At 41.0% G+C, this 26,692-nt stretch overlaps 1 protein-coding gene across 1 annotated transcript in view; it reads right to left on the minus strand.

The window, feature by feature from the left end:
• SPNS2 (SPNS lysolipid transporter 2, sphingosine-1-phosphate) overlaps positions 1-26,692 on the minus strand; it is a 145,249-nt gene that overhangs the window by 63,009 nt on the left and 55,548 nt on the right. The window contains exon 2 of the mRNA XM_058164339.1: positions 21,262-21,327. Within this exon, the coding sequence (XP_058020322.1) occupies positions 21,262-21,327 (66 nt within the window). The remainder of the gene's footprint in view (positions 1-21,261; positions 21,328-26,692) is intronic.

Genomic DNA, 26,692 nt, shown 5'->3' on the forward strand with positions numbered 1-26,692 from the left:
CATCTCAGTCAGATGGTTATCCAACATTTTCTTAAAAATTTCCAGTGTTGGAGCATTCACAACTTCTGAAGGCAAGTTGTTCCACTTATTAATTGTTCTAACTGTCAGGAAATTTCTCCTTAGTTCTAAGTTGCTTCTTTCCTTGATCAGTTTCCACCCATTGCTTCTTGTTCCACCCTCAGGTGCTCAGGAGAACACCCCGACTACCACTTCTCTGTGGCAGCCCCTGAGTTAATGGAACACGGCTATGATGTCTCCCCTGATCCTTCTTTTTGTTAAACAAGACATACCCAGTTCCTGCAACAGTTCTTCATATGTTTTATCCTCCAGTCCCTAATCATCTTTGTTGCTCTTCTCTGCACTCTTTCTAGAGTCTCAACATCTTTTTTACATCGTGGCGACCAAAACTGGATGCAATATTCCAAGTGTGGCCTTACCAAGGCATTATAAAGTGGTACTAGCACTTCACGTGATCTTGATTCTATCCTCTGTTTATGCAGCCCAGAACTGTGTTGGCTTTTTAACAGCTGCTGCACACTGCTGGCTCATATCTAGATGGTTATCCACTAGGACTCCAAGATCCCTCTCACAGGTACTACTATTGAGCAAGGTACCACATATACGGTACTGGTGCATTTTGTTTTTGGCCTAAATGTAGAACCTTACTTTTTCACTGTTGAATTTCATTTTGTTAGATAGCGCCCAATGTTCAAGTCTGTCAAGATCTTTCTGTAACTTGAGCCTATCTTCTGGAGTGTTAGCTATTCCTGCCAGCTTGGTGTCATCTGCAAATTTGATGAGTTCCCCATCTATCCCTCGTCCAAGTCATTGATGAAGATGTTGAAGAGTACTGGGCCTAAAACAGAGCCTTGGGGTACTCCACTGCATACTTCCCTCCATGTGGATGTAGTTCCGTTGAGGACTACACGTTGAGTGCGGTTGGTCAGCCAGTTCTGAATCCATCTGGTGGTGGTGCTGTCTAACCCACATTTTTCTACTTTATCTAGTAGTAGGTTATGGTCTACTTTATCAAATGCTTTACTGAAGTCCAAGTAAATTATATCAACAGCATTCCTCTGGTCTACTAATTTTGTCATTTTGTCAAAGAATGCGATAAGATTAGTCTGGCATGATCTGTTTTTGACAAACCCATGTTGGCTTTTGGTTATTACTTTGTTTGCTTCTAGGTGTTCGGTGATTCGTTGCTTGATTATCTTTTCCAGAATCTTCCCCGGTATTGAGGTCAGACTGATAGGTCTGTAGTTTCCTGGATCTGTTTTTTTTCCTTTTTTGAAGATGGGAACTACATCAGCTCTTTTCCAGTCCTCTGGCAGCTCCCCTGTGCTCCAGGATCTTTCCTGGTGATCTCCATTTAATTAACCAAGTGCAACTCTGTTATCAAGATCCAAGGAATGCATACAATAGTAAGATGCAAACTCTTGAGATACACTCAGGGGTGGGCTTCAAAAAATTTAGCAAGGGGTTCTCTGCTGGGTTGTTGGGTGGGCGTGGCCATGGTGGGCGTGGCCTAGTCAGCCTCCTGCACCACAGTGGGGGGGGAGCATTTCCCTCCCCGGGCTCCAGAGGCTTTCCTGAAGCCTCTGGAAGGGTAAAATGTCCTCTCCTGGCATCGGAGGCCCTCTGGAGGCCAGAAATGGGCCCATTTCTGGCCTTCCCAAACTTCCAGTAGGCCCGTTTTTTGCCCTCCTGAGCCTCCGCATGCGCCCTGCACTTACCTGCATCCAAAACGGGCAGCATGGGGACTCCTGGGAGGAGTGGGGTGGGGTGGGCAGGGCCAGCCAGGAGTGGGATTTGGGGGTTCTCTGAACTACACAGAATCTTAGCTAGAGGTTCTCCCGAACCCCTGTGAACACCTGGCAGTCCACCCCTGGATATACTGTTTTATCTGTCTTCCCCCAGAATTGACCACTTGGCCTGGCAGAATTTTTCCAACATCTCACCTAACTTACTACCACCTCACCTTTTGACCAGCATTGACATAGGATGCCAGGAAGTTCAGGCACCAATTAAAACGGTCTTCCTAGGAGATTTCATAAATGACCGTAGCAGGACCACTATCTACAGACTTACCTACCTGACTAGAAGCTTACATATACCTAGCAATAATACCGAGGAAGATCTGGAACTTGATGGCTTCTTTTGTTCTAGAGCTTCCTCATCTGGGGTTGCAAAAATCCAGACAACTATAAGAATGGATGTTTCTGCATTTCTATGCTGGCAGCTGGTATTTTTGTCTGTGCATTCTGTGACAGACATTTTGATTGATGATGGTACCAACAGCCTTAAATGCCTTCCAACTCTTAATAAGAATCTGGGAAGGTTTTGTGGCTATCCACATAGCCCAAGACAATTTATCAATATATGTTTATAGCTAATACAGTATAAAACTTTGGCTGTAAAATCAGGTTGCCACTCGATGGCAGCAAAGAGAGATACAATACCTTATTTGCTCCCACCTAGTGGCTGGATGTCTGCAGTCCAGACATAGTATACCTAATAAACTCTACCAGCTCTCCTATGATACAGATAGACTATTTGAAAATTGGTCAGATCTGGTTACAACTTCACCAATAATAGCAGTTTGTATCTTGGCAAGTTTTAAAGCTCAAGATTTTATCTGTCCATTCATGATCAAGCCATCCCTAAATATTTAGTATTGCAATAGGGGCAATTCACAACAATATAGTGTTTCTCAAAAAAGATGCACACCCTCCTTTCTAGCTATTGCAAGGTTTATAAGATCACAAGAAACAGCCTCTATAGAAACAACAACAACAATCGCATTTCCACATCAGTACTAATTGGGATTGAAAATGCCATGGATCAAATTTAGGACTTTTGGCATAGCAAAGCATGTGGGCATTCCACCAAATTACATTCATTTGTTTAGTGTCGGTTCGAAGTTATAATAGTGAAAAAATTAGCTTATGGCTGGTCCTCATATTTATGGCGGTGACAGCACCCACAGTCACCTGATCAAAATTCAGGCACTTAACAACTGGCATGTATTTCTGACGAGTTCCTGGGATCATATGATCACCATTTGCAACTCTTCCCAACTGGCTTCTGATCAACAAGTCAATGGGGGAAGCTGGATCTATTTAATGATCACTTGATTCTCTTAACAAATAATTCAATTACCATGTTTTCCCGAAAATAAGACCCTGTCTTATATTTTTTTGAACCCTGAAATAAGCGCTTGGCCTTATTGCCATGCACTCAAAAGCTCAATTAGGCTTATTATCAGGGGATGTCTTATTTTGGGGAAAACAGGGTAATAGCTAGTGACAAAATGGTCATAAAATCAAGTATGACTCACTTAATAACCTTCTTGCTTAGCAACAAAAAGTCTAGTCCCAATTGTGGTTGTAAGTCGAGGATTTCTTGTTTCTGTTATCTTTCAGAAACTAACGACCATTTTTGGCACAGAAAAGCTTCAAGTGTCAGTCTTAGCCAACTATTTTGACAGTCAGGTGGGATTGCTAAACTAGGTAAAAACACTTAGCCTGAAAACTCAGCAAATGAGATCTGCTGAGTGCAAAGTAAACATATATGATCCCATAATAACCCTGGGATCTTGGATAAGGATATCCTATGTTCCTTTTTTTTGCCAGAATGAATAATTATATCAAAGGCAAGTTCAGAAAAATACACTCCTTTAAGGAGCAGGGTGGTGCCAGGAGGCTACAGATACCATGCGAATCATAACATAACATAACATCAGAGTTGGAAGGGACCTTGGAGGCCTTCTAGTCCAACCCCCTGCCCAGGCAGGAAACCCTACACCATCTCAGTCAGATGGTTATCCAACATTTTCTTAAAAATTTCCAGTGTTGGAGCATTCCAGCTGCAAAATTAACCCTAACTCTGCAAAAGTATTTTCTTAAATCATGCAAGAAGGTTTTTTTCTCTTGCAGGAGAAGACCCCAGCCCTTGCATCTACAAAAGTGACAACTTCCTAGGATGGAAACCGTAATTTAAAGTCAAATTTGTTGTACTAAACATCAAGGAAACAGAGATAGTTATAGTATGATTCAGTCACTCCAGCAGATAATTTTTAATTCATGTTCTGACAACAAACTGCAACACTTTTCCTGGGATGACAGTTTTTCTGGATTAATTATAAACCAGAAATCTAGGACAAATACGATAAAAGCTAATGGTAAGATTTACTTTTATGATAGGGCTCCAAATATTTCCCACTTTCAGTTTTATCTGGCCAAACAAGTAAACTTAGTAATACATACTGCAAACATTCATATTTTCATATGTTCAGAACAGAAACAGAGAAATACTCAATTCTGGTACTGTTTTCATATTTTTTAGTATATGAATAACATTTTTAATATTATTATTAATTATAAATTTTATATAATATACAAATAATAATAATATCAATGTTATTAAAATAATAGCACATTCTCCTTATGCAATCCACACTCTTTAATATTTTCCAAGCCCCAGTTATCATGGGGAAAGGAAAGGACACCCTGCCGATGCTCATGGACACTTTTTTCTGCAGTCAGCACCTACAGGAGTTGAGACAATACAATTTTGCCAGTGCTTAGACAAAATGCAAGGACTACTTCACAACCAAATGCACAAAATAAGTTCAATGAGTCATATCACAGAGATGCTGACCAAATGGCATTCATGAAGATCTTTCTCTAAAGCTGAAGATCACTTAACAGCCCAAGGGAGATTGCCTGATACTTTAGTTGGAGATCTCCTACCAGGAGGGAACAGCTTCACTCTATCTAATGACAGGGTTGGCCGTGAATGCTTAGACTACTAGTCTTGAACAAAATCTTAAGCAGTGGGTTGCTACTGGTTCGCCCTGGGTCGGGTGAACTGGTAGTGGTGGCGGTAGGAGCAGGGGTGAAATCCAGCAGGTTCTGACAGGTTTGGGAGAACCGGTAGCGGAAATTTTGAGTAGTTTGGAGAAACAGCAAATGCCACCTCTGGCTGGTCCCAGAGTGGGGTGGGAATGGAGATTTTGCCATATCCTTCCCCTGCCATGCCCACCAAGCCACTCCCACCAAGCCATGCCCACAGAACTGGTAGTAAAAAAATTTGGATTTCACCACTGGGTGGGAGGCTCTGCCCATCCGCCTGGATGCTTCTGCGCATGCGCAGAAGAGTCACATGCAAGCGCGCACGTGCCCACGAGTGAACTGGTAGCGATGGGTTTTGAAACCCTCCCCTGATCTTAGCGAGCAAATCCCCAAAAGAATAGTTAACAAAACCTCTTGCACAAAGTCTAACCACATGGATAATATGTGCAGGGTGGGGAAGGATAGGGGACGGGGAGAGGGAGGGAGGGAGAAGGACAGGGAGAGGCAGAGGCTCTTAATTAATTAATTAACTTAATGTTAACCGCTTCAATCTTGATTGCAGAAAATATGACTTCTGTAACAGAGTTGTTAACGCTTGGAACGCACTACCTGACTCTGTGGTCTCTTCTCAAAATCCCAAAAACTTCAACCAAAAACTGTCTACTATTGACCTCACCCCATTCCTAAAAGGACTATAAGGGGCGTGCATAAGAGCACAAAAGTGCCTACCGTTCCTGTCCTATTGTTCCCTTTCATTATATCAAATTAATATAGTTGTTGCATACTTTTGCTTATATATATGTTTATATGATGTATTGTTGTTTTATGTTGATGTTTGTGTATACTGTTGTGACAAAATAAAAAAAATAAAATAAAAAAAAGATGGAGAGAGGAAAAGAGAGAGAGAGAAAGAGAGAGAGAGAGAGAGAGAGAGTGATCACGGCATAATCTGGAAGGACAAGTAGCTAGTCTTGGTTAAGCAACTAGAGAGAGGGGGGTATAGATTTAAAATCAAGAACTATCTATATATTTCAACCAAGGCTATCTGTTCTTCCAGAAGTACAGGTAATCCTCAACTTCAAAGCCCTGTCCGCCTAGGTCTAGTTCCTCCTTTATTAGACCACAGATCCAACTCACTTGAAAATAGCTTTGTATAAAAAAGGAAGAGGCTGTCAAAAACAACACTTTCTTAGAGATGCAACCAGAATAATGCATCTTTGAAACATGTTTCTACTATGTCCTATACTTACTAAGTTTTGGGAGAAAGGAGTGGATTATATAAATATGATTGTGCAACCAAAACTAATATTTTCAGGAGATAATATTCTTTTGAACCATATACTTTGTGCATGGAATTTGAAAACTGAATAACGCAAATAATTCTCTGTGCCCTTTCTATGGCTAAAACATTTATTTTGGTATTGTGCAGTATTGGAAAGATAAATCTATAGCTCCCTTTACTCATTGAGGAGTTGACTGCAGGTGCCACTGATGAGCAGATCACCTCTAGACGTAGTCTTTGTATAGATGAACACAATAAAATGCGGGATTCATCAATACACAATACAGGAGGTTAAAAAAGGTAATATACTGTAAATATAGGGGGCACGATGCCTCAATGGTTAAAGACACTGAGCTAACAACCTGGAAAGCTAACAACCCGGATTCAAGATCTGAGTACCATGCTACGGGGCAAACTCACCTTGCTTGTCCCAGCTCCTGCCCACCTAGCAGTTCAAAAGCATGGAAGTGTGAGTAGATAAATAGGTACCACTTTGGTGGGAAGGTAACAGCATTCCATATGCCTTGGTGCATAGTCAGGCTGGCCACATGATCATGGAAGCGTCTTTGGACAATGCTGGCTCCCCTGGAAATGGAGATGAGCACCTCCCGCCTAAATTCAGATACGACTGGACAGGGGAAACTTTTACCTTTGCCTTTACCGTAAGAATATAATTCCATCAAATAATTCCATCAAATAATTCCATCAATACTGTCAGACTATTTACTGAATCTGCACTACTATTAATCGTCTCATAGTTCCCATCACCAATCTCTTTCCACTTATGACTGTATGACTATAACTTGTTGCTGGCAATCCTTATGATTTATATTGATATATTGATCATCAATTGTGCTGTAAATGTTGTACCTTGATGAACGTATCTTTTCTTTTATGTACACTGAGAGCATATGCACCAAGACAAATTCCTTGTGTGTCCAATCACACTTGGCCAATAAAATTCTATTCTATTATATTCTATTCTATATTAGAAATATGTAGCAATAGCACTTAGGCTTATATAGTGCTTCACAGTGTTTTACAGCCCTCTGTAAGTGGTTTACAAAGTCAGCTTATTGCCCCTAACAATCTGGCTCCTCATTTTACTGACCTCGGAAGGATGGAAGGCTGAGTCAACCTTCAGCCTGGTGAGATTCGATCTGCCAAACTGCTGGCAGCCGGTGATCAGCAGAAGTAGCCTGCAGTACTGCACTCTAACCACTGTGCCACCACTGCCCTTTTATGTATGTATTTGAATAATATTTGCATTAGACAAATATATAGAGAGTTGTAACTGTGTATTATGTATTATGGTCTCTTCCCATAATCCTAAAATCTTCAACCAAAAACTGTCTACTATTGACCTCACCCCATTCCTAAGGGGACCATAAGGGGCGTGCATTAGCGCACAAAACGTGCCTACCGTTCCTATCCTATTGTTTTTCTTTTCTTCTTCCTATATACATATATGCTTATACCTCCTTATATTTACCCATATATGTGTTTATATATTATATAATCTTTTTGTATGATACCTACATATAGTGTTATGACAAAATAAATAAATAAAAATAAATAAATATTATGATGATGGTATTTCACATTTGTGGTTTTCCCTTATATTTCTTTTATTTTTTCATTTTATTTTTATGTCTTCTTTTTTTTCCTCTTCGACAACTGTATATATCTCTATCACTATTATCCTTGCATTTTGCTCCTTTTCAAACTCATTTTTTGCTGTTAATTAAAAAGCAATAAAATATAAATTAAAAAGAGCCACATGAGAATAGTTGGAAACAGATTGCGATTGGCAAAAACAGCCACAAATTAGTAACTCATTTGTATTCAGGGAGGCTTAAATCCAGTTGTTCATGCCGTTAGTAACCAAAGCTGTTTGGGATGTTAAGAGTTCAGAATGGTATTTGCCTAGGTGGCCACCACTCAAAGAAAGCAAAACTAGGGGTCAATCAATGGCAGGATTTCCTATAAGGAAGTTCATGACTCAGTTAACCCAGTATTTTGTATTTGCACTACAATACAGTAAACTAGTCAAATGCATTAGACTTGAATTATCCACGATTCTAACATATGATTGATTGATTTGCTGTTTAATTCCTGCAAAAAATGTTTTTTTTTTCCAAATTGCTTCCATGCCATATAGAACTCGCAGTCTATGTGTCTCATAATGATATATAGTCGAAGACTTGCATGTGGTTTGGAAAGCAAACTCTGGCTCATTTTCCAATTGCAGCATGCAAGAGTAAGTTCTCAAGAAGGATGAATAGTGGCCACTTATGCAGAACGACTGTCGCCTCTTTATATGAAACATCCTTCCTCAGTCTATGGATATTCCCAGTTGTCCAGATCATGGTTGTCCCAAAGGTGCTTTTTCAGGAAGCAACTGGACTTTCTGGTTTTTCTTTGAAGACGTTTCACTTCTCATCCAAGAAACTTCTTCAGCTCTGACTGTATGGTGGGGAATGGAGTCAGAGCTGAAGAAGCTACTTGGATGAGAAACGAAACGTCTTCAAAGAAAAACCAGAAAGTCCAGCTGCCTCTTGAAAAAGCAACTTTGGAACATCCTTCCTCTGTATTTATGATTACAAGTAGTCCTCGACTTATAAACCACATTTGGGATCAAGAATTTCCATTGCTACGCAAGAAGATTGTTAAGTAAGTTGCACCCAATGTTATGACTTTTTTTTTTTGCAATGGTTGTTAAGTGAATCAATACAGCTGTTAAGTGAATCCAGCTTCCCCTGTTGACCTTGGGCAGCGAACATGGCTTATTTATAAGAGTATTTTCACAGAAAGGAGAATGTACGTATCCTGTTTAGTGGCTTTGCTCTGCTCTTAGGTGCATTTTTATATAACCGCATTATGTATTATATGCTGCTTTGGGAACATGCTGCATTTTTAAAGCAGCTCTTCTAAACAGATCAACATGCTTTTACAATTTGGTGGAAAAAGATTAATGGCCTGAAAGCAGAGAATCTTGGATCATAATTTGGAGCATGGAGGATTGATCAGACTTTAAAATGAGAAATCTGATTCTCATTCCATCTTCTTCGTTCCCTTTTCTGCTTCCAGGATTTTTCTAACCATGTTTTCTGCAAAGGTTTTTGCACCGCCCAGTTTTTTCTTCCTGCTTGTGAGATATGAAATTCACTTTTACAAAGCATTGCTTGGGAGCAAAACAGTAACTACAGTTTTTTTAACTGCCATTATAGAGAGGAGGATGGGGAAAAAAAAAAAAAGCTCCTGAGACTTGGAAGCAGAAAAGGGAATCCTCTCTAAAATTAAAGAGGGGGAACTTGCATTTGTGGTGTTTGAGCAGGTCCATGTTAACCACGCTCCAGAAAATCTGCAGAAAGTGGACAAATTTAGCAACTGAAGTGGTTTGGATGAAAACCTTTAGTCCCTTTTCCCATGGTTCTCAAAAATAGATACCATTCCATTCATAGTGGCATTTGACAATCTAACAAGAGAGAGGGGGGAGGGGGGAAACCTTTGCAAGTTAACTTCCAGCATATCCTGTGGCCCTAGAAAAGAAAAGGAATAATTCATGATACGATTTGGCAGTCAGAGCCAGTGCAGTCTATGTTCCTGTACAGATGTCTCTTGAGGTCAAATCGTCATCATTTCGAATAAAGACTCCTGCCAAAACCGTTAAATTTCATACGCTGGAATTGTTCTGTCCTTATCTTTTCAATTTAATCAAAACAAAGAGAAGACATACATGGGGCTGACAAGCGACAGGATGCTAGCTCGTGAAGGGCAAAACAAAGACCAGTGCCATTTGCTCTATTCCTTGCTTATTTTCTGCATTTCAATAATTATGCGGCGACTTTGATAAGTCCTTAGCTTAGTCTTCTCCAGCACCAAATACTTTTTGGAACTGTGTTTTCTGATAAATCTTAAAATCATTTTCTATTTCCATAGAATTAGGAAGAGCATGGGTTTTATCTACCCACACAATGATGATGATCATCTAATCCAGCATTTCTCAATCTCAAACTTTAAGATTCCAACTCCCAGAATTCCCCAGCCAGCACTGACTAGGGCAGGGGTCTGCAACCTTGGCAACTTTACGACTTGTGGACTTCAACTCCCAAAATTCCTCACCAAGCATGTGCTGGCTGAGGAATTTTGGGAGTTGAAGTCCACAAATCGTAAAGTTGCCAAGATTGCAGACCCCTGGACTAGGGAATTCTGGGAGTTGAAGTCCACACTTCTTAAAGCTGTTGAGGTGGAGAAACACTGATCTAACTCTTAAAAACCATTTTATGAATTCTATTTGGAAGCAAATGAAATCATCGAATTGGACAGTTCCTAAAAGACCCAGATTTCCCAGTTATTTAAACATTTAATTAACCTTTGCTCCTGCGGAAGGGAGAATATAGCTTGTAACTGTATTTGCCCTTTTTATACTTCTTCCTAGGATTGTTATATTTATTGATTAAAATCAAACAAAATTTCCTCCCACCTCAATACTTTATCCTACAAGGTAGGGAAAGGAAAAGGATTTACATTAGGAATGCTGGGAAAAAAATCAAACCTCGGTATACATTTGATGTAAGTCACTCATTTACCACCTGCCTAATCACAACAAACCTTTGGATATTGAATTCTAACTGTCATCATCTATGCTGGCCAGTGGTGAAATTCAATTTTTTTTACTATTGGTTCTATGGGCGTGGCTTGGTGGGCATGGTGTGGCTTGGTAGGCGTGGCTTAGGAAGAATATTGCAAAATCTCCATTCCCACCCTACTCTGGGACCAGCCAGAGGAAGTATTTGTCGGTTCTCCGAACTAAACCTGTCAGAACCTGCTGGATTTCACCCCTGATACTGGCTAAAGCCTTGGGACCTGAAGTCTAATAAAATTTGCAACACCTGGAAGAAAGCATTCCCTAATAAAGGGACCACTGCTGAAAAGCCTTTTTTTTTCAACCCCAATAGACTATTCAGACTGCTAAATACGGGTTGAGCCAGTTGGTGTAGTAGTTAAGGCTATCAAAGTCACGGCCTGCAGGCCGGATGCGTCACGCTCTGGCCACGCCCACACCCGGTTTAGCGAAGCGGGGGGAAAAAGTCCCGATATGTCACGTGATCCCGCCGTGACAATGTGAGTTTGACAGCCCTGAGTTAAGGCATCAGGCTAAAAACTGGGAGACTATGAGTTCTAGTTCTGTCTTAGGCATGAAGCCAGCTGGCTGACCTTGGTACAGTCACTTTCTCTCAGCCCTTGGAAAGATGCAATGGCAAAGTACTTCTTGTCAAGGAATCCACAGAATCGACACTGACTCTCCCCCACAAAAAATTATGGGATAATTATGGGATATTACTGCAAAATATAAGCGTAGTCTGGGCTTTCTTCCAAACTTCATGTGTAAGGTAAATTCTTCCTTTTTGTCATGAATGACAACCTCATTGTGGTTACTTCCACTGGCCCAACTCTGACAGGACAAATTCTGTCGAGTTTCCATTAATGAACAATTCAAATATTCTCTCCTTCCCCAGGGTACAGTTGACTTCTAGAACAGGGCTTTTTCTCATTCATTTTCCCGTAACAATCCTAAAGCTTCCCTTTCCTTTCCTGTCCTCTGAGCCATCTGGCCTTGCAATAGCAGGACTTCCGTTGCAAGGAGTGTTGGGATAGTCTGTTTTTAGAAAGGACCAGCAAAAAAAAAAAAAAAGTAAAATATTTGGTTTATTTGTTTTAAAGACACTGATTAGTTTCTATCAATTTCTCCAGAATTGGAATACAATGTTGCAATCACATCAGTATCTTTAGATCGTTGGCGATCCGCCGTTGTCTGTTTCCCTACAACAATCCTGTGGTATGGGGGAGCAAGAGAGAGGGACTGTTTCACGGTCATCTAGAGGTGGTCCTCTAGACTTACGATCACAATTGAGATGGGAATTTCCATTGATAAGCAAGGCAGTCATTAAATGAGTTGCAATGATTTTACAACCTTTTTGTAGTGCAGTGATTTGCTTAATCACCATAGCAAAAAGGGATAAAGCTTTTTGCTATGGTGATTAAGCAAATCACTGCAGTTGTTAAGTGAATCAGGTGGTCATTAAGCAAACCTGGTTTCCCCATATTGACTATGCTAGTTGGAAGCCACTTGGGAAAGTCACAAATTTTGATCAAAAGGGCCGGTGAATAGCGCAGGCTGGTAAAAGCCTGTTATTAAGAACACAAAGCCTGCAATTACTGCAGGTTCAAGCCCGGCCCAAGGTTGACTCAGCCTTCCATCCTTTATAAGGTAGGTAAAATGAGGACCCAGATTGTTGGGGGGGCAATAAGTTGACTTTGTAAAAATATACAAATAGAATGAGACTATTGCCTTATACACTGTAAGCCGCCCTGAGTCTTCGGAGAAGGGCGGGGTATAAATGTAAACAAAAAAAAAAAAAATGACCCTGGCAACTGTTGTAAATACATACGGTTCCCAAGTACCCAAATTTTCATCACATGGGGATGCTGTAATGATTACCAAGTGTGAGGTACCAATCCCTTTTTTAATTGCTGTTTTAACTTCAAATGATTGATGAAGGAATGGTCGTAAATTGAGGATTACCTGTAGTAATGTTTCATGCCTGCAGAGAGAGAGAAACCTCGGTCTCCTTGGCCTTAAATCAACATCTGAACGATTAGACCACACAGGAACTTTCCAACAAATTAAATCCCTTCTCTGTTCAGTTGAACCTGATGCCAAATCTTGTTAGGCTTCAACATCAGTTAAAGGCCTTCCTGATCATCCAGGCCTTCACAGGTAGTCCTTGACTTATGACTGCTTCCTTAAAACAAAGCTTGAACCAAAGCTACCAAGATAGTACTTTTCTAACTTAACTGGGATAAGCCAATAAATCTAGTCTGTTGTGGGATGTACACATGATTCTGGTACAGGTAGTCCTCAATTTATGAGCAACTGAGCCCAAAATTTATGTTGCAAAGCGAGACATTTTTAAGTGCGTTTTGTCCCATTTCACAACTTTCACTACCACAATCGAGCCCAAAATGTACGCTGCTAAGTGAGACCGTTGTTAAGTGAATTTTGCCCCATTTTACGACTTTTCTTGCCACAGCTGTTAAGTGAATCACTGCAGTTGTTAAGTTAGTAACACGGCTGTTAAGTGAATCTGGCTCCCCCATTGACTTGGCTTGTCAGAAGGTCACAAAAGATGATCACATAACCCCGGGACACTGCAACCGTCATAAATGTGAATCGGTTGTCAAATGTCTGAATGTTGATCAGGGAACCCCATGGGGATGCTGCAACGGTTGTGCATGTGAAAAACAGTCGTAAATCACTTTTTGCAGTGCTGCTTTAACTTTGAATGGTTGTTGTGACCCAGGTTCCTGGACCCGGACTCCTGGACTCGGATGATTCAGAAAGTGAGGGAGAAGACCTGGCAAGCCCTGCTTCTCTTGGGCCCTCTCCCTCCCTGGCACCCACTCAAAGGGAGGAAGAGGGGCTGGCAAGGCCTGATTCTCTTGAGCCTTCTTCTGATTTGGCAACGCCCCAAGAACAGTTTTGGAGTGATGCAAGACTGCGCAGACGTGACCGGCGCATGCAGCAGAAGCAGCGTTGGGATAAATCCAAGGAATGATGGTCATGCAGTGACATCTGCAGAGACTATAAATAGGAGGCGGGACTTCCTGGTTTTTTGTCTTGGACAAAGCAATGAATTTGCGCGGGCAAACTGTATCAATGGAGGGAAGAATATATTCATGAGTAATTCTGGCCTTATCTATAATTTCCTCGTTATCTCCAGAAACTTGGCAGGCCCGTGGGTAGACGTGGCCAGGACATTTATCTATGTAAATAAATTATAAAAGAAGGTCTTTGACTGACTCTTTGCTGGGAGTATTGCGGGAGGGAAACAGAACAATGGTCACTAAATGAACTGAGGGGTCCTTGATGCTCTCTGAGCTTGCTTGTTTTCTTGCAGACGTTTCATTACCCTACCTAGATAACGTCATCCATACTTGACTTGCACTGATGACGTTACCTAGTTTAGGGTAATGAAACATCTGCAAGAAAACAAGCAAGCTCAGTGAACACCAAGGACTCCCCGTTTCAACCCTGAGCTACAACTGTTCTATTTTATTGGTACTAAATGAACTGTTGTAAGACAACGGCTACCTGTATAGATAGGTTGTGATTACACTGTGGTGCAAGCCAGAATGATGCAATAGTTGAATTAATGCAAATTGTAAATCGATATCAGGTCATATTTAATGAGTCCCAAAACTCAGAGTGAGGTTAGAGCATGTGCAGTTGGGGCTGGCACATGCGCGGTTGCGGCTGGGGTTTTAGATACCGCTCATCTTCATGTGTGCAAAACAGAGAAAAGGAAGATTCCATTAGAGCAGGGGTGTCAAAATCGATTTCAAATAAATAAATTTCAAAGAAAAAATAATTGCTACCAACCTGCCTTCCATTGAGGACCTGTATACTGCACGAATCAAGAAGAGGGCCGTGAAAATATTTACAGACCCCTCGCATCCTGGACATAAACTGTTTCAACTCCTACCCTCAAAACGACGCTATAGAGCACTGCACACCAGAACAACTAGACACAAGAACAGTTTTTTCCCGAAGGCCATCACTCTGCTAAACAAATAATTCCATCAACACTGTCAGACTATTTACTGAATCTGCACTACTATTAATCTTCTCATAGTTCCCATCACCAATCTCTTTCCATTTATGACTGTATGACTATAACTTGTTGCTGGCAATCCTTATGATTTATATTGATATATTGACCATCAATTGTGTTGTAAATGTTGTAGCTTGATGAACGTATCTTTTCTTTTATGTACACTGAGAGCATATGCACCAAGACAAATTCCTTGTGTGTCCAATCACACTTGGCCAATAAAAATTCTATTCTATTCTATTCTATTCTATTCTATTCTATTCTATTCTATTCTATTCTATTCTATTCTATTCTATTCTATTCTATTCACTGAGGGCTGCATCAGGGTTATGTTTGACCGCAGGAGGCCAAAGTGGGCGTGGCCAGGGTGGGCGTGGCCAGCTTGACGTCACTCATGTCAGGGGCGCCTGTGGCGGCCTGAGTGCTCTGCCAGTGAATGTGGGTTCCCAATCTCTATTTTCGGCTGGGAGGGCCTCCTGCAACCCTGTACCGGAGAAAATGGAGCTTGGGAGGGCTGCAAATTTTTCTATTTTCCGTGATCGTTTCTAGTGTTTACTTCCAGCAATAACACCCATTGGGGAAAACTGACCCATTTAACAACTACAACATTCGCTTAACATCTGCTGTGTTTGCTTAATGACCGCAGCAAAAAAGGTCATAAAATCAGGCACGGTCCCATGGCAACCTGCTTAATGATTCCCACAACTTAGGAGTATAACTTTGGGCTCAATTACAGTTAAAAGACAAGGACTACTTGTGCTCTGTGATTCTGTTAACCGTATATTTAATTTAAAAGTACATTCTTTTTATCTTTTGCTGCAATATTTTATTAATATACACATAAATATTTATGTTTAAACATTTTCATTGCCTATTTCTAGCAAGCTGGAACAAATTATCCTATTTTCACTGAAATAACACTTTGGGTAGTGTGAATTTAAATGATACAACCACTTTGTGGGGATTCATTAACTGCACTAATCCAGACCTACCTGGAGTTGAATTATTCTGCTATGTTAATTTCTATAGTGTTAAGATAAGATAAGATAACTTTTATTGCAGGGGTGAAATGTAAAATTTGTTACTACCGGTTCTGTGGGCGTGGCTTGGTGGGGGTTAATGTGACTCGGTGGGCGTGGCCAACATTTTTTTTTTAACTTTTAAAAGCATTTTCTTCAGCGGAAGAGGTTGTTAAAAAATGCTTTAAAAGCCTGTGATGATCAGGCAACTCAGATCGCCAGAGGAAAAAAAGCTTTTAAAGGGTTCTGACGATCCCAGCTGAGTTGCCTGAACACCAGAATCTTTTAAAAGCATTTTTTACAGCCTCTTCGGCCGAAGAGGTTGTAGAAAAAAATGCTTTGAAAAGGTTCTGACAATCCCAGCTGAGCCACGCGATAGTCAGAGGCTTTTTTTTACTTTTAAAAGCATTTTTTCGGCCGAAGAAAAAATGCTTTTAAAAGTAAAAAAAAAAATCTCCGATGATCACGCGACTCAGCTGGGGTGGGGGGTGGAGGGCCCAGGGATTTTTGCTACCGGTTCTCTGAACCACCTGCTGCTATCGCTACCGGATCGGACGATCTGGTCCGAACCGGGTGCATTTTACCCCTGCTTTATTGTCACTTTCTTCTGTGTACACACTGGCACACATTAAAATGCACTTTAATGCCGGTTCTCCCAAGAAATACAGACACACACACACCCGTACCCATCCATCCACACACATGTACATATGCTGTGTATATACACATCTACATCTACATCAGGCATGGTATTCACTTACCTTCTCTACCGGTTTGCTCACGCACGACACCTCTGCACCTGTGCAGGACCTTCTGCCCATGAGCAGAGCATCAAAACCGGAATATGATGACGTCTGCGTGGGTGGGAGAAACCTCCCATAGCTGCCGCAACTGGTTCGCTTGAACTGGATAGAACCGGCTGAATACCACCACTGATCTACATCTACATGTGTGGTTTTTTTCAGCCGGTTCTATCCCCTTCGGGCGAACCGGTAGTAGTGGCTGCAGGTGGCTCCGCCCACTCACCTGAACAAAATCACGTCCCATTTATCCACGTTTTTGACGCTCTGCGCATGTGTAGAAGGCCTGCATGCATACACGCTCACATTTTCGAACTGGTAGCGAAGGTAAGTGAATACCACCCCTCATCTACATCTATGTACATCTACATCTAGACCTACACTTACATTTACACCTACACTTACATCTACACCTAAACCTAAACCTACATCTACCTACCTACCTATCTAACACAGTCCATTTTGAATACACAGAGGAAAAAAGAGTGTTGAGAGTTAACCAGGTTGATATTATATGGTTCGAAGCTATTACAGAATCTAGTTGTTCTGCTTCAGATACCACAAAGCCTCTTTCCAGAAGGTAACAAAGAAAAGGCTACAATCCACAAAGTTATCTTCCATAGTATTGCCTGATATTTTTTTGAATTAGTTGATTTTTTTTAAAAAAAAATCTGTGTGGGATTGCTTTTAGATGGAAGGTAAAATGAATACATAGATGAAGAAATAATTAATGTTGTAAGATCCTTTGTGGGTTTTGCTGCAGTGGGTTAAATAAACAGAGTTACGCCTATAGGATGTTGAGGATATTTTGCAAAACCGCTCTTTCAGCAAATCGTGACTCAATGTTACATTCAAAAAGGCAAACCAAATCTTAATTTGGAACACAGCTATACCCTTAGATGCCACTGCTTAGCATAGGTGGTTTTCCCTGAGATTTTCAGGGGAAATGGAGAAAGAAGGAAATCCCAAAGGTGCTTTTTCAAGGGCCAACTAGGCTTTCTGGTTTTTCTTTGAAGATGTTTTGCTTTTCATCCGAGAAGCTTCTTCAGCTCTGATTGGATGGTGGGGAATGGAAGATGATTAGGAATGGAAGTCAGAGCTGAAGAAGCTTCTCGGATGAGAAGCGAAACATCTTCAAAGCAAAACCAGAAAGTCCGGTTGCCTCTTGAAAAAGCACCTTTGGGACAACCACGACCTGGATGATTGAGAATCTCCATAGATAAAAAGAAGGAACTTTCACAAACCATGGTTTATCTGAGTAACTGCTTCCTTAAAACAAAGTTGAGAAACACTGCCTCAGATATAATGGCAAGAAACAACTTCTCATAAGCAGAAATGAGAAAACATCAACCCATCTGCAATCATTTTTTAGAATTTTTTTTTTTTTTTTTTATTGGCCAAGTGTGATTGGACACACAAGGAATTTGTCTTGGTGCATATGCTCTCAGTGTACATAAAAGAAAAGATACGTTCATCAAGGTACAACATTTACAACACAATTGATGATCAATATATCAATATAAATCATAAGGATTGCCAGCAACAAGTTATAGTCATACAGTCATAAGTGGAAAGAGATTGGTGATGGGAACTATGAAACGATTAATAGTAGTGCAGATTCAGTAAATAGTCTGACAGTGATGAAGAAATAATTAATGTTGTAAGATCCTTTGTGGGTTTTGCTGCAGTGGGTTAAATAAACAGAGTTACGCCTATAGGATGTTGAGGATATTTTGCAAAACCGCTCTTTCAGCAAATCGTGACTCAATGTTACATTCAAAAAGGCAAACCAAATCTTAATTTGGAACACAGCTATACCCTTAGATGCCACTGCTTAGCATAGATGGTTTTCCCTGAGATTTTCAGGGGAAATGGAGAAAGAAGGAAATCCCAAAGGTGCTTTTTCAAGGGCCAACTAGGCTTTCTGGTTTTTCTTTGAAGATGTTTTGCTTCTCATCCGAGAAGCTTCTTCAGCTCTGATTGGATGGTGGGGAATGGAAGATGATTAGGAATGGAGGTCAGAGCTGAAGAAGCTTCTTGGATGAGAAGCGAAACATCTTCAAAGCAAAACCAGAAAGTCCAGTTGCCTCTTGAAAAAGCACCTTTGGGACAACCAAGACCTGGATGATTGAGAATCTCCATAGACAAAAAGAAGGAACTTTCACAAACCATGGTTTATCTGAGTAACTGCTTCCTTAAAACAAAGTTGAGAAACACTGCCTCAGATATAATGGCAAGAAACAACTTCTCATAAACAGAAATGAGAAAACATCAACCCATCTGCAATCATTTTTTAGAATTTTTTTTTTTTTTTTTTATTGGCCAAGTGTGATTGGACACACAAGGAATTTGTCTTGGTGCATATGCTCTCAGTGTACATAAAAGAAAAGATACGTTCATCAAGGTACAACATTTACAACACAATTGATGATCAATATATCAATATAAATCATAAGGATTGCCAGCAACAAGTTATAGTCATACAGTCATAAGTGGAAAGAGATTGGTGATGGGAACTATGAAACGATTAATAGTAGTGCAGATTCAGTAAATAGTCTGACAGTGTTGAGGGAATTATTTGTTTAGCAGAGTGATGGCCTTCGGAAAAACTGTTCTTGTGTCTAGTTGTTCTGGTGTGCAGTGCTCTATAGCGTCGTTTGAGGGTAGGAGTTGAAACAGTTTATGTCCAGGATGTGAGGATCTGCAAATATTTTCACGGCCCTCTTCTTGATTCGTGCAGTATACAGGTCCTCAATGGAAGGCAAGTTGGTAGCAATTATTTTTCTGCAGTTCTAATTATCCTCTGAAGTCTGTGTTTTCTTGTTGGGTTGCAGAACCGAACCAGACAGTTATAGAGGTGCAAATGACAGACTCAATAATTCCTCTGTAGAATTGGATCAGCAGCTCCTTGGGCAGTTTGAGCTTACTGAGGTGGCGCAGAAAGAACATTCTTTGTTGTCGTTTTTTTATGATGTTTTTGATGTTAGCTGTCCATTTGAGATCTTGCGATATGATAGAACCCAGAAATTTGAAGGTTTCTACTGTTGATACTGTGTTGTCAAGTATTGTGAGAGGTGGAAGTATGGAAGGGTTTTTCCTAAAGTCTACCACCATTTCTACGGTTTTGAGTGTGTTCAGTTCCAGATTGTTTTGGTTGCACCACAAGGCTAGTCGTTCGACCTCTCGTCTATATGCGGATTCGTCATTGTCTCGAATGAGACCAATCACTGTTGTGTCATCTGCGAACTTCAGTAGCTTAACAAATGGATCATTGGAGATGCAGTCATTGGTATACAGAGAGAAGAGAAGTGGGGAGAGCACACAGCCTTGGGGGGCCCCTGTGCTAATTGTACTTGATATTTGATGTGATCTTGCTTAGCTTCACCTGCTGCTTCCTGTTTGTTAGGAAGCTTGTGATCCACTTACAAGTCTGTTCCGGTACCTGTAGCTGGTTTAGCTTAGTTAGGAGAATGTCTGGAATGATGGTATTGAATGCTGAACTAAAGTCTACAAAAAGGACCCTTGCATAGGTCTTTGGAGACTCAAGATGTTGTAGGATGTAGTGCAGAGCCATATTAACAGCATCATCTGTTGATCTATTTGCTCGGTATGCAAATTGCAAGGGATCTAAGAGCGGATTCGTGATGATTTTCAGGTAGGAAAGCACTAGCCTTTCAAAGGTTTTCATGACTACAGATGTTAGAGCAACTAACATCATCGTGAGCCAGGCTGCAATCGTAGCCTAATTTCTCCTCCCAGAATAGCATCACCTAGACAGGTATCTAGATCCAGCTGCCAGATCATTATGACTTTCCAGAATTTTCAGCTTTTTGTATGAACGGAAAAGATTTTCTTGATGGCACTGGTAAGTGTGAAGGGTGCTAAATCTTGCTTTAAAAAAAAAATGCATTTATTTTTCTTCCGTTCAATCAGGTCCGATTCTCAGAGACTGCTTGGACAAGTCCCTGCAGTTTCTTTTAGCAAAGTTTTTCAGAAGTAGTTTGCCATTGTCTCTTTTCTAGGGTTAAGGCTGGCCCAAGTCACCCACCTGGCTTCATGCCCAAGATGGGACTAAAATTCACGGTGTTCCAGTTTCTAGCCTGGTGCCTTAACCAATACTCCAAACTGGCTCCCTAATGAAGAGGCTACTGCTTGTAAATATTTACTATTTGTAAAGAATATTAGAGAGCAATGGTAGAGGTTTGAAGTATTTCCACCAGTTACTGCCCAGCTTCACTCCCCAAGTATAGCAAACAAACCAATGGAGACACATAATACCTATAAAAGTTCATTTGCCAGTTAATTTCAATTTGAAGGAAACCTGGCACACGTTCACAAGTGTGCCACAACCTTGGTTTCAAAGTGCAGAAGAGGGCCACAAGGAAAACAATACAAACAAAGTGCAAAACCAGGGCTTACCCTCCAGAAGAATACTCCTCCCTTACTCGAGTGGTGGGTCCCTAATGTGAATGTTTTACTTTGAGAAGCTAAAGAGTTGTTGCTTTTTCCACTATCTTTGTTATTGCTGTTAATTTTGTGCTCAGTACTGTATACCACCCAGAGTTGCTATGGAATTGGGCAGCCTGACACATTACAATTAAATTAAATTAGAAGAGGCGTGCTTACCTGTCTGTAGCAAGCCAGCTCCGCTGTCCTTAACCCCAAAATGTTGCTGGATATCTAGCAAAACGCCTGGAGGGGAAAGAAGAACACTGGTTAGACGAATCCTTAATGACAAACATTTATTCAATCACAGAATACAGTAGGTTGCAGGGAGCAATCTTGGATTTGGGAATGGTGGCATTTTTCAAAAGAGCAATAGCAATAGTACTTAGACTTATATACCGCTTTACAGTGCTTTAACAGCCCTCTCTAAGCGCTTTACAGAGTCAGCCTATTGTCCCCAACAATTTGGCTCCTCATTTTACCCACCTCGGAAGGATGGAAGGCTGAGTCAGCCTTGAGCCTGGTGAGATTCGAACTGCCAAACTGCAGGCAGCCGGCAGTCAGCAGAAATAGCCTGCAGTACTACACTTTAACCACTGTGCCACCATGTTCAAATGTTTGAAATGTTCGAAGTGTTCATGCTAAAACAGGGTAGGCAACTAGGCATTCAGAGGGAAAAGGTGACCAAGAATACTTCCCTTGCTGCACTAAAAAAAGAATACAGCTAGTTCTCGACTTACGACCACAATTGAGCCCCAAATTTTTGTTGCTAAGCAAGACAGTTGTTAAGTGAGTTTTGCCCATTTTATGACCTTTCTTGCCACAGTTGATAAGGGAATCATTGCAGTTGTTAAGTTCGTAACACGGTTGTTAAATGGATCGGGTATCTCTATTGACTTTGGTTGTCAAAAAGTAGCAAAAGGTGATCGATCACATGACCCCTGGACTCTGCAATCGTCATAAACACATGCCAATTGCCAAACCTCTGAATTTTGATCAAGTGACCATGAGGATGCTGCAACGGTCATAAGTGTGAAAAACAGTCATAAGTCCCTTTTTTCAGTGCCATTGTAACTTTGAATGGTCACTAAATGAAGTTGTACGTTGAGGACTGCCTATACTTCCTTTAGGAAATTCATATATCCACACACAAATGTTCTAGTACCCTTGTTACTTACACTGTAAATGTTATCATAAACTACTAGATGTCGATAGACGCCAAAGACATTTTTAGAAAATAAAAATACAAAGATTTTGCTATTAAAAAAAAGACTAAGATAAGCTGAGGTGGAGAAGCTGAGGTTGGAGTGGGGAGAAATGGATCTTACAATTTGTCTCAAATGCGCTTGTTTTCTCAAAAGGCTACTGGACCATGTGTTGTTGTTTTTCCCTTGTGGAAGAAATGTTTTTTCCTTGAGGAAGAAACTGTTTTGCTTCTCATCCAAGATGCTTCATCCATTCTTAAGGGAAAAACATTTCTTCCTCAAGGGGGGAAAAAAACCATAGTCCAGTTGCCTTTTGAGGGGAAAAAAAAGCACCTTTGAGACAACCATGACCTGGATGATTGAGAATCTCCATAGACAGATCTTACCATTTATTTTCTGGTAAATGGATTGACCAGATCAGCCATTCTGTGAATACAATGTGCTCTCAAAAAAGGTGTCAGGGTTCCAAGTAACATCCCCAACGATAGAAGACTCCGAGGATCGAGATTCCTCAAAGTTCCATTTTATTAGAGATTTTTAGATATTTGCACATCTGGGAAAACTCGAATTTGAACGTTTCCAGGTTTTCCCCACCCAAATGAAAGTTCAAGTCCCTGCCCAGCACTCTCATGTCCATCACATAGTCCAATCATCCACTGTCCAAACTGGAGACACCTCCCAGTCATCTGACTCCAGGTGCCAGGGCAATGCGTCCTTGACTGAGAAAGGAATGTTATTTTGACTACATATTTCCCATACTCCATATAATCCCTCCTCACATTTTCCCACAGTAGAAAATGTGGCAGGTCTGAAGGCCCAATGTAAAGGATGGTTTCCATGCCTGACAAAAGGCACCATTCCCAAATCCAAGGTTGATCTCCACAACCTATCGAACCCTTCCTTTCCAGATCCCTCAGTCAATTTAGAAATAATAGGGGAGAGAGAAATTATATTTAAATATAATTTTTATTGAGAAATAATTTTATACAGGATGCATTAAAAAAAAGAAAAAAGAAAAAGATATGAAAAGATAAAGGAAAAAGTAAGAAACAGGGATAATCAAGGAAAGAAGAGGAAAAAAAGAAGGAAATAATTGCTAACATTCAGCATCAAAAAAAATCAATATAGCAGCTGCAACCACACAATTGAAGTCCTGCCCCTTTTACATGTGTTGCATGATGTGCATAAAAAGGGATGGGATTCAATTGTGCAATTACAGCTGCCATGCTGACTTTTTAGGCCCTCCCCAAGGGCATCCCTGTCAAGATTTATAAATGGCAACTCCTTTTGTTGTTTAATCCTAAAATCAGACTTGAATTAAATGACCATTCACTAGAGACCATCCTCTACAGAGCATGCCACCTTCCACATGAAGATTAAGATCCTCCCTTAATTGGTTTATTTGGGGATGTTGCAAAGAAAAGACATATCACATGCACAAATCCAACAAAACACCCACCCACCCACACCAATGAGTGCATATGGACAGGGCACTCAAGAAGCCCCATTTCAAAGAAAAATAAAATATTCTATATTTTGCTTTCTCAAGTAATTTTTTGAAAAATACAATAGGATAGAGAGATTTGGATCAGGATGATTGGATCACTAATTATGCTGGAATATTATGCTGGAATAATGTTTATTCCAATTATGCTGGAATAATGTTGAATAGCCATTTGTCTGCAATGGTGTAGGGTTTCCTGCCTGGGCAGGGGGTAGGACTAGAAGACCTCCAAGGTCCCTTCCAACTCTGTTATTATGTTATGTTAATTCAGATGCAATTTCAGGCCCCAGGCAAAATCTCCCTTGCTCTCCTGTAAAAATCTGGGTGCTTTAAAGCCGAGAGTGCATATTTGGAATAAATCAACTTTTTGAAGATTTGGAATTCTGACAGCAGGTTTTTGTTTGGTTTGGTTTGGTGTTTTTTTTTATTTGAATTTATATCCCGCCCTTCTCCGAAGACTCAGGACGGCTTACACTGTGTTAAGCAATAGTCTTCATCCATTTGTATATTATATACAAAGTCAACTTTATTGCCCCCAACAATCTGGGTCCTCATTTTACCTACCTTATAAAGGATGGAAGGCTGAGTCAACCTTGGGCCTGGTGGGACTAGAACCTGCAGTAATTGCAAGCAGCTGTGTTAATAACAGACAGACCTAGTCTGCTGAGCCACCAGAGGCCCTTTGGTTTGATTTTTATTACCGATTATGACTTTTATATACCACCTGAATTAGACTGTAGAGGGTTGTGAGCCAGTGTGATGTCTTGTGGTTCACGATGGACTCGGAGAGGGCAGCTATTTAAGTGAGAGAGTCAACATGACACATCCTGTTAAACATGTACACTTACGACCACGATCGAGCCCAAAATGCATGTTGCTAAGTGACACAGTCATTAAGTTTGCCCCATTTTACGACTTTTCTTGCCGCAGTTGTCAAGTGAATCGCTGCAGAAGTTAAGTTAGTAACACGGTTGTTGAGTGACTCTGGCTCCCCCATTGACTTTGCTTGTAAGAAGGTCACAAAAGGGGATCCCATGACCCCAGGACACTGCAACCGTCGTGCATACATGTCCAGCGTCCTAATTTTGATCCGTGTGACCACAGGGATGCTGCAACGGTTGTTAAGTGTGAAAAACAGTTGTAAGTCACTTTTTTCAGTGCTGTTGTAAGTTTGAACGGTCGCTAAACAAGTTGGTAAGTTGAGGACTACCTGCACTTTTAAACAGATCCAACACAGCCCTTCTACATTTCTATGAAGAGCAAAATAGACATACAATATTCCTACAGAATACAGCTGTTGGAATTGTTAGCTTCCGATCCATGAATGAAAGCGGAAAGAGATAAAGGAGGGAAATTCATAAATGGGTGGTAGTAGCAGGAAGAAGAATAAAGAGGCCCATTTTTCATTTCCTTCCTCTTGTTCTTCGACATTCAACGAATATCATCCCAAGTTCTCATATGGCTAAGCAGGGAAAAGTTGAGGGGGTTCTTCTATTGTGGCTTGTATCTATCTCCATCCCCTACAACCGACAAACATTATACAGGTAGTCCTCGACTTACGATCACAATCGACACTTTCCGTTGTTAAGTGAGACAGTTGTCAAGTGAATTTTGCCTCATTTTACGACCTTTCTTGTCACCGTTGTTAAGTGAATCGCTGCAGTTGATAAGGTAGTAACACACAGTTGTTAAGTGAATCTGGGTTCTCCACTGACTTTGCTTGTCAGATGGTTGCAAAGGAGGATCGATCGCATGACCCTGGGACACCGCAACGGTCATAAATATGAACCAGTTGCCAAACGTCCGAACGTTTGATGATATGTTCATGGGGATGCTGCTAAGGTCGTAACTGTGAAAAACGATCCTAAGACACTTTTTTTCAGTGCCGTGGTAACTTTGAACGGTCATTAAACGAACCGTTGTAAATCGAGGACTACCCATTAATTCTCCAGTCCTACCGTGTCATTTGGGCAACCCAAAACTTGGCATTCAACTCCAGTTGTCAGAAATGAAGCAATCAGATGGTTTCCTAAGTCCCCAGGCCTAATTCGACACCTCACAAAGGCTGACAGAACGAAAACAGGGACCTTCAATTCCAGTGCGAATAAGCTTGGGAAGAAAGAGTCTGGGGAAATCTGCTTTACTAATTGGAGCGAGCCAGTTTCCTATTTTCACCCTCATGCCTGCTTGGACCTCCTCTGGGCCCTGCAACTGTTTTCCTATCATTTCAGAAGAATTAAATTGGAAACTGCGGTGGTGACGCAAGAGCACTCAAGAGAAGCAACTCTATTGCACGTGTGACTTTTTGCCCTGAAAGCCTCCTCTGGGGAGTTGCTGTTTTTAACTTCCTTTCCTCAATTACATTTCCTAATTTCTTCTCCTCCCTGTACATGCAAAACCACAAATCCCCCAGTGTGTGTGTATGTGCGTGCGTACTACTTTAAGGATACAGACAGAGATCATCAAAGGATTCTTTGGTTAACCGTTAGCTGGGTTCAAATATGACCCTGAGTCCTGAATCCCCCGACATGATGCTCAGCAACCTTTTGCTTCTCATTTGTTCAGTTTTCTATCCCGTGTTAATTTTTTTTAAAAAAAATTTTTTAATGTTTAAAAAGAATGGGAATTGAGCCTACCACAAGAGACAAATATAAACAAGAAGGCTTAGGAAGTTCTGAGAAGAATAGGAATAGGAAGCTGGTTATGCACGGTCACCCACGCACTCGTGACGTCTCGCCTGGATTACTGCAATGCTCTCTACATGGGGCTCCCCTTGAAGGGCATCCGGAGGCTGCAGTTAGTCCAGAATGCGGCTGCGCGGGTGATAGATGGAGCCCCTCGTGGCTCCCGTATAACACCCATCCTGCGCAGACTGCACTGGCTGCCTGTGGCCTTCCGGGTG

This window comes from Ahaetulla prasina, chromosome 1 (genome assembly GCF_028640845.1).
Source record: "Ahaetulla prasina isolate Xishuangbanna chromosome 1, ASM2864084v1, whole genome shotgun sequence".
NCBI lineage: Eukaryota > Metazoa > Chordata > Lepidosauria > Squamata > Colubridae > Ahaetulla > Ahaetulla prasina.